The sequence below is a fragment of the Tupaia chinensis genome, unplaced genomic scaffold, assembly GCF_000334495.1.
Source record: "Tupaia chinensis unplaced genomic scaffold, TupChi_1.0 Scaffold000355_1, whole genome shotgun sequence".
Classification (NCBI taxonomy): Eukaryota; Metazoa; Chordata; class Mammalia; order Scandentia; family Tupaiidae; genus Tupaia; species Tupaia belangeri.
Genome location: NW_006159850.1, coordinates 6,402,098 through 6,411,017, shown reverse-complemented (window position 1 = coordinate 6,411,017; position 8,920 = coordinate 6,402,098). Strand labels below are relative to the sequence as shown.

At 47.9% G+C, this 8,920-nt stretch overlaps 1 protein-coding gene across 3 annotated transcripts in view; it reads right to left on the bottom strand.

Annotated features, from left to right (window-relative positions):
- Positions 1 to 7,950, bottom strand: part of SDR42E1 (short chain dehydrogenase/reductase family 42E, member 1) — an 11,971-nt gene extending 4,021 nt beyond the window's left edge. Inside the window, exons 1-2 of one of the 3 annotated variants that reach the window (XM_027773490.1) lie at positions 7,864 to 7,950; positions 7,452 to 7,637 (exon numbers count right to left, since the gene is read on the bottom strand). In XM_027773490.1, coding sequence (XP_027629291.1) covers positions 7,452 to 7,474 — 23 coding nt within the window. In that variant the 5' untranslated portion in view covers positions 7,475 to 7,637; positions 7,864 to 7,950. Of the gene's footprint in view, positions 1 to 523; positions 1,179 to 7,451; positions 7,638 to 7,863 lie in introns of those variants that run through there. The other 2 variants (XM_014589380.2, XM_027773491.1) reach the window with 2 other exon arrangements.
- Between the last annotated feature and the right edge of the window lie 970 nt (positions 7,951 to 8,920).

Sequence of the window (8,920 nt, the reverse complement as noted above, 5' to 3'; positions counted from 1 at the left end):
TTTAACCAGGAAGAACAGTGCCAGCTGGAGAGTTGAAGGAGCACAGGTTGAGGCCGTGTGGGATGGAGGGTGAGTGTGCAAGGCGGTTGTGGGCCCAGGGTCACTGCACATGTAGAAGGGGCTGGAAACGGGCAGGACCACACAGCACAGGCATTACCTCTGCCCTCAGAGATTCCTCGGCCTTAGCCAAGATGCCTCACTTCTGAAAATCTCACTGTTTCCTGCCAAGCTGTGTGCTGAGCTGTTACGGGTGCTGGGTCTCCACGGGTATTCTGAACAGCAGAGTCAGAGTCTGCCACCTCCTCCTGGATTCCTACACAGAGCGTGCCAGATTTCCAGGGCAGCTAGCAGGTTACTCACACAACACGCGTGCTGACGACTCGGTGCCAGGCAGCATGTGAAGCACCGCACGTACACCTGAGTTACTCTATTTAAAAAGAATCCTGCTGTGAAAGAACTACTGGTATCCTTGCTTTTCAGTGGAGGAAAGCAGAGAGAAGGTAAACAACTGTCCCGCGCTTACCTGGATTCACACCTGCCGGCAGTCCAGCCCAGGGGCCCCTGCTCGTACCACTCCAACACGGTTCTAAAAGGAGAGGACGGACTTTGGAGTCCACTGTCCACCTGTGACCTTGGACCCGGTCCACCCTGAACCTGCTGTGTCAGTGAAATCTGGAGCAGGTAATAAGCTCACAGGCTGAGGACCAAATGGGATAATGTATAAAAAACGTCTGAGATGACATCTGACATAGTTTGGGCACTTCAGAGAGGTCACGTCTCCAGTTTCCTTTTTGTTAAGCTCTAAAGTTTGAGGGTTCAATTGTTCTATTACATTCTCACAGACCATGATTCGATTTCTCAAAAGCACAAGGACAGTCTGACAAGTTCTGGTGCCCATACGAAGTGTATCAGGTTTCCAGTGACGCCGGTTAGATCATTGGCAGTCACCATGACAAGCCGATTTGAAAACACGTGATTAAACATGTGGCCTGTAGACGCATGCAGAAATGCTATTTCGTAAGCTACTCTAGCAGGGCTATTGAGAAGCATCTACATACAAAAGCATATTTGACTGTTGTCAATGGTTGTCTTCTTGTTGTTATTAATACCCAATACCCCGATACTGCCCAGGATCAGGCTAAAGAAAGTAACATGTGTGTATCGAATTGTCTCCCCACACACACAAAGATCAGAGAAATTATATGGCGCCAGTCACCCCCCCCCAAAGATCAGAGAAATTATATGGCGCCAGTCATTTTCACACGTTTAGACAGTTTACATCCAAAACAACTGGCTTTGCATTTTAATTTCTTTTCCCTTATTCTCTTTACATTCTACTTCCTTCTTCTCCATTCTTTTTGCATCCCATTTTCCCCTTCTCCCATTTTCTGCCCTTTAAAAGAATAAACCTGAGGCTGGCTCTGGTCACAACTTTTCCATCAGAGAAGTTGTGTCCGTCTAATCCTCACTGTTCTGTACTTGTGTGGCTTTGTGTGTTTGTTATTGCATCTATTTCTAATCCACAGCCTTCCCCACTCAGAGAAATGTGTTCATGCCAAGCTAGTCCCAGCAAAGTGGCGCCCAAGGTGGGGCCTGAGCGCAGGCAAAGAGTCAGGCGAGTAGACACTCTTTGCAGCTGGCCAGATATTACTGAGTAAGGTAAGCATCCTATAAAATAAAGTAAGAGTAAAAGTAAAAGAGATACCAGAGTAAAAAAAAAAAAAAAAAAAAGCCAAAAAAAAAAAAAAAACCAGAGTAAAAAAATATAAAGTAAAATAAAGAAATTATAAAACAAGAGTAAATTCTATTATTATTGAGTATAAAACATAAAGACACAATTGTCTGAAAAATATATATATTCAAATATTATCTTATATGTTAAAAGCTAAAGACAATAAAATTAGTATCAAACAATTACATCAATTCCTAATTTTTGTGCAAAAACATGCTCTTAATTCCCAAAACAAACACTCGAGGGCATACAGGAGAGGGAGGAGCACTAGGGAACGGATTTGGAGGATGGAGGACGGCTGAAGAAATTCGGTTTCCACCAAGCAGGAAGTTGTGTTCACAAAAACATTCCTGGGAACACACCAGCATGCTTTTAACATACTTCGCCATGCCCTTTGATTCCACTGTTTTCTGAGTGCAGAATGCTCCCGTTTCGATGTGGTGTAAACATAAACCAAAAGAAGACATTCCTATCATTTATTGTAGACACTGCTTCAATACAAACGCAGTTTCCAGACACGGCCTGTGTCGGTTCCTGCTACTGCAAGACCTGGTCGGGATGTCCGCTCTTTAACCGCTAGAACTCTATGCTCCAACCACACAGAATGCCTTTCTATTTTTTTTTTTTTTGGAGAGGTTTTCGCTATAGGGCACGTGCGCTTGCCAGACAGAGAGAGACATAGAGACAGGAAGCGAGAAATCACCCCCCGGGGAAATTAATCTTTCAAAGAAATTTCCCTTCTCCTCCATTCTCCTCTCGGGATCCTGGGCACACATGCACATGCACCCGGCAAGAGTTTTAAGCCACCGGATACGGGATGCAAACCGCAGTCGACTACATGGGAGTCCAGTGACATAGCCATTACACTAACTGCTGGTTCCCAAGAATGCCTTTCTTTAGAGATGCTGAACTCCTACAGCCTCAATCCCTGTGTGCTTGCCCCATCAGGCCCTCGCCTGGCTGCATCTCCCTCGACATGTGGGTCTGCTCACCTGTCACTCACTCAGAGGCTTCTCTGCTAGCCCTAACAGAGAGCCCCCCCTATCTTGACTGCTGCTTTATTTTCTCCATGGTGCTTTTCATTATCTAAAACTCCTTTCAAAAATTGTTATTTATCAGGACCAGCAGTTAGCGTAATAGCTATGTCGCTGGACTCCCACATAGTCGACTGTGGTTTGCATCCTGGACCCGGTAGCTTAAAACTCACGCTGGGTACGTGTGTGTGCGTGCCCAAGATCCTGAGAGGAGGATGGAGGAGAAGGGATTGTGGCATGGCCATGCCCCCTGGGGGGTGATTTCTCACTTTCTATCTCTCTGTCTTTCTGGTGAGTGCACGTGCCCTATAGCAAAAACCTCTCCAAAAAAAGAAAAAAAAATTATTATTTATCTATTTCCCATAGAATGGAAGTTCCTTGAGAACTGAGACTGTCTGCCTTAATCCACTGGGGAGTCCCTACAGAACCTGGAACACAGCCGACGGTCAATAACACTGTTGATTCTGAATACTGTCACATGCATCCGATTTAGTAAAACTGTGAAGGCACGACACAGGCTGCATCCTGCAGTGTCTAAGAGTCACAGTTACGCATGGCAATTAATACTGCCATTTTACTTTAATGTACCTTCTAGAAAGTGCTGGGTTATGGGATGAAAAAGATCCAAAGCTAGGGACTAGCAGTTAGCATAATGGCTATGTTGCTGGACTCCCACATAGTCAACCGTGGTTCGCGTCCCGGACCCGGTGGCTTAAAACTCACACCGGGCGCATGTGTGTGCGTGCCCAAGATCCCGAGAGGAGAACGGAGAAGGGATTACGGTGTGGCCATCCCCCCTGGGGGGTGATTTCTCGCTTTCTGTCGCTTATGATGGATGGCAGGCGCTTCTGCAAAACTCTGAAGGACAGAGCTAAATGGCAAAAACAAGACTGCTCTTACAATGCTGGCACGAAGAGCCGTGGAACACCGAGGAGGGGTGGAGAGTGACCCTGAAAGGGCAGAGAGGGAAGGCTTCACGGAAGAGTGAGCCTGAGCACTGAGCAGGGACCAGGGGAACATTTAGGCAGCTGTGATGAGGCGGGGAGTTTCTTACAGGCACATCACAAATGGGAACGCAACAGGACAGGCTGTGCGGGCAACTCCACTATGGCTGTGTGCAAACTGAGCCCCGTGTACAGCTGGTGCTTCGGGATGGAGAGGTGGTCGGCGGTCGGCGTGAGACCACCTTGAGTCCCTGGTGGGGAGTCTGAACCCCATTCTGTAGACCAGAAAGACTTGTACAGCAGAGAACTGGCAGGATCGCCTCGGTCCTTGTGGAATAGCAGGCTTCTCCGGAGGAGGGGGAGCCTTGGACACTGGCCAGAATGGAAGGAAGGGGTGATGGGACCTGTGCTAGTGGCTGTCAGAGGGCACCAAAGGCCAGTGTGTGCAGCTGAGATCGGGTGAGCTGGGGCAACGTCACGAGATGACAGTGGGCAATGTCCAGGTGAAGCTGGAGGAAGGTGATGTCTTCAACTGAAACAGCAGGTTGGGCCAGGCTCTGCTTAGTTAACAGAGTTCTGAGTGATAGAATGCCACATAATAGAGTTTAAGATATTAGTATCTCAAGATCAGTAGTTGGCATAATGGTTATGTTGCTGGACTCTCACGTAGTTGATCGCGGTTTGAGTCCTGGACCTGGTGGCTTAAACTTAAGCAGGGCACATGTGCATGAGTGCCTAAAATTCCAAGAGGAGAATGGAGAAGGGATTATGGCATGGCCATTCCTCTGGGGGGTGATTTCTCGCTTTCTGTCTCTCTGTCATGTACCCTACAGCAAATATTTCTCTCTAAAAAGAAAATAGTCAAGGCTTGTAAGAACCCAATTAAAAAACCCTAACTGAAATACTGGTAATCTCTGATCACTTTGTTTCTAAAACATCACATTCTAGCACTGTCACAAGATGACAGGTCAATCACAGCTCAAGTGTGCATTAATCAAGGCAAGAGTGTACAAGTTCAGGTTCAGCCTGAACTTCAGAAACCTGTCAGCCTATTGAAGCTTCTTCTTCTTCTTTTTTTTTTTTTTAAGAAGGGCTTCTTGACCAAAAATTACTTTATTTATTTATTCATTTATTTTCATTTGACCAGAGAGAGACACAGAGAGAGAGAGAAAGTGAGAAAGCAAGCCACCAGGTCCAGGACTCGAACCGTGGTTGGCCATGTGGGAGTGTCCAGCGCCTTAGCCACCACGCCACCTGCTGGTCCCTAAGCTACATCTTATTACCTTCCAGCCAGCTCCAGAACGATCTGAGGTAAGAACTGGTATAAACTGGTCAGGAGTGTCAGATGGGAAAGGTAAGGAGAAACTAGTAATTCAGTGAGACAAACAACAATAGAGCCTCACCACCAGGTTGGTAAAACAGGTTACCAGGCCACCAGTCATTACAGGAACCAGAGCCAGAGCCTCACATACAAATCTCAGCAAACACGTTTTACAGAAAAGTCAGGGAATTCTCATGAACACTAAGCCAGTGGAGAAAGCGTGTATGTAACTTGCCTTCAACCAGTCGTCCGATTTCCGTGTGCTCCATGGCTTCTGCTCTATTAACTGGTTTCTGTCTGATTCCTTTTAGGGCTCGGCAGAGCCTGGCCTGCAGGCTCTTCCAAAATATGGTTTCCTTACGTAATGGCTTTCCTCTGGAGAGGAGGGTCACATCTAGTCATTTTAGCAGATATGGCTAAAATTAATCACATGTTCAAAAAAAAGGGAATCTTAATTACAAACAGGAAAAAAAAATGGAATTTAAAATCAGCCTGATCTCTGGATAATACTAAAGTAAAGTGAGGGTAATAAAGCTGACATCTCACGGGGAAGGTATGAGAGGAAACTAATAAGAGATGTCTGGGAGTACTTTCGACTTACAAAGACCCAATTAAATGCTAAGGATCAGTAATAAGAACCTTAGATTATGCACACAGCACTCTCGGCCCAGGGAATCCAAGATGGTGATGCTACTAACCCTCTGGTATTAAAATGCAATATAGAAATCGAGGTGCCATTAGCATTTCACCGATAGAGTGTGAACAGAAAGAACTTAAGACTGCTTTCATAAAAATAAAAAATGACTATATTTACTTTAAAGAAGATAAAAATACCTCCAGGTGGTATAACCTTATGATTAGGCATTTTAAATTATGCACGAGCACTGACTAGAAGTGAAAGGTAACTGTGTCCTCACTGTATGAGACCCAGAAAATACATTGAAGCTAGAGGGCTTATGAAATGGTGCTGTTCATATTCTATGCATGACTGGAAAATTATTTTTTTCGTGTTTAATATAAAGCAGTCAAAGCAATAAAGACGAAGTAGGCAGAAGCGATAAGGAGAGGAATTTTGACACGTGTGAAAGGAAGATGAGGTGTAAAATCTAAGAGGCCAAACACATTTGGGAAGGAAATTAACTAGGGTGAAAAGATGGTACACTCTTAACAGGCGGGGGCAGGGGGATTATGCACATGCTTTGAATATAACAGACGGGCAGTGGGCAGTGGCAGGACAGGCGTCTTTCATTCAAGGCCATCGCCTTCAAATCTTCTCGTCCAGCTACCCACGCAAACTCCTTTTTTTCAGGTGTTTTTTTTTGCACAAAAGATCCTTGGAATTCTTCACAATGATAATGACTAAATAATCTTATCGGTATTTCCCATCTGTTTCTCAAACTATACACTCTATGCAGTATCTACAGGAACAGGAATATCTGGCAGATAAAAGACACAAAGTGCTGAGTATTTTGCAAAGTTCTCAAGCGTCTCTTTCTGCTGCCTCTGCAAGGAGTACCACACGTGTACCTCCCTCACTTGGCCAGCAGGTTGCCATTTATTAAGCACTTACTCTGTGCCAGGCCTCCTGCTGTGCCCTGGCCACAAAGTATTTCACTCCATGCGCCACCCACCCAGGCTATGCAGGCTGAGCTGAGCACCTCCCATCTATCAGGGACTATGCTCAGCACTGGGGGCCACAAAGATGCAGGTGGAAGTCTCGGGGCAGAAACTGGGAAGAAGTTGCTGTGACCTTGAACAGCCTCCTGCTGTACTGGAATACACTGAGATCGCAGGGAGATTTGTGGAGTCACCTGCCCACTTCACCTTACAGATGAGAAAAGTGGGGCTCAGAGGCATGAGGCGACTAGCCCCTTCCCCTACAGCCAGGAAAACTTGGCCTTCCCTACGGGATGGAACCCAAGTACATCTGACTCCACAGCAGCACCTGGGGCTGTGTAGTGTCTCCGATCTAAAGTGTGAGGTACTTAGTCCAGGTGCCCTGAGTCCTGTGAGGTCCTGGAGGGAACAGCAGGGGTTACCCAGCCTTGAGGCGATGATGCAGGATGGATTCCCAGGTTGGAAATGAGGAAATCTGCATCCTAGACTCTGCTCTCCCACCAATTCTGCCTGAGTGTTGCAACTCCTGGCACCTCCCTGATTCTGTTTCCCTCTCCCTAAATTGAAAACCACCACCATGGCTACAAGGACTCTTCATTACCGGCTTGATGCTTTAAATATTTCCCATTTAAGCCTCAGGACAATCTCCTGAGGTAGTTTCCAGAATAATCCGCCTTAAGGAAAACACAGGGGTTAGGAACCTTGCCTACAAGTTGTGCAGGCCGAAGTGGCTAAACAGGATCCAGGTCATCCCCGGCACCCAGTACCTGTCCGTCCCCATCAGGGTTCATCTGCTCACCCACCTTTCCTTGGTGCACACGTTCATCTAAACGGGAACCTTTTATTGTCACTTTAAATGGGAGAAAAAACCATCCGTGGTGAAGACGAGGCAATCCTTCGCCCAAAGCGCGAGGGAAACGAACCACGGGCTTCAAGTCTAGCTAGATAGCTGTCAAAAGCTCTGAGCTCGGGGCCTTTGTCTTTAAAACCTTAAAAATAAATCAAGAGGAGAACAGGTGTTTGATGCCTTGGCTCGTCCTAGCCAAGCCGGCTGAGACCACGCTCTCGCCGCTGGGCTGGGCGTTACTACCGTCCCCACCTGGGGGCTGCCTAGAGGCCGCATAGGGGCGCGTCCCAGGCCGAGGCCGCCGGCCAGCCCGGCCCGAGGGTCCCGCGGATTCCAGGGGGCTCTCCTGACCCCGTCCGCTCACTCACAGAAGCCGCGAGGGGCCGTGCAGCCCGCGTCTGCAAAAGGCGAGGCGACCCAGGTCTTCCACGGCGTCTGCCGCTCCCACTCGGCCGTCCGAGCCGTCGGACCAGCCTCCTGGAGCCACTTCCGGGCCTCTCTAGGACGCTCGGAGGTCTTGGCATCTCTATGATGCACGAGTGTCCGTTTCGCTCTGCCTGTGCTGGCGGCCCGGGTTCGCTCCACGTGTCTGCTCTACGTCCCAGGCCGTTCTGCCTCAGCGTCGCAGGAGCCCTTTCAGGGTCACCGCGACTGCCCCTTCCACCTCCAGGTGGACTTACACCTGCCCCCTTGTGTAGCCCTCGCTGCGCATAGTCCCTGACCGACAGTCCCCTCCCTGGTAGAAGTGCTCAGCCACTAGGTAGGGACTTCACGAAAGACCAAGTGTTCCCTCTCTTCCTGTCTCTATTATCTCTGAGAGCCGTCTCTGTGAGCGCATTTCTGGGCAACCAGAGGTGAGTGCCACCCATTCAAGTCATTCTAAGCCCTGGCTCAAATAAAACCATTTTTACCTCACTTCTTATGCCTCAGCCTTTCTTGCATGTTGACAGGGTCAAGACCAGCCTTTGCAGTAGGAGGACTTAGAACATGGAGAAAGCAAGGCTTGTGCCTTTTTCCAAGGTCATCTTTAAAGACCCATCTGTGTGTCCTCATCCTGAGTGTGGCTCTCTGAAAAGCTGCAGACTCTGTGCACACACACACACACACACACACACACAATACATTCACACCCACACGCAATACATGCACACACACATGCAATATATGCACACACGCACACACTCTGACATGGACCCCTGGCTGGGGGGATTTCATCTTGGCTGGAAGATGGAGGTTTTGACTTCATACACTGCTGTTGCAGACAGAGCTGATAATGCCTCAGACTCAGAGAGGCTCATGTGAATTATGCCTTTTTCACTATGAACACCAAGTCACAAGGACAAACTTAAGCCCTGGAATATAAAAAGTAACGAAGGCCAAGTGAAGACAGCAAGTCTCTAGCGCTGGCCTCTGACAGGACCCCCT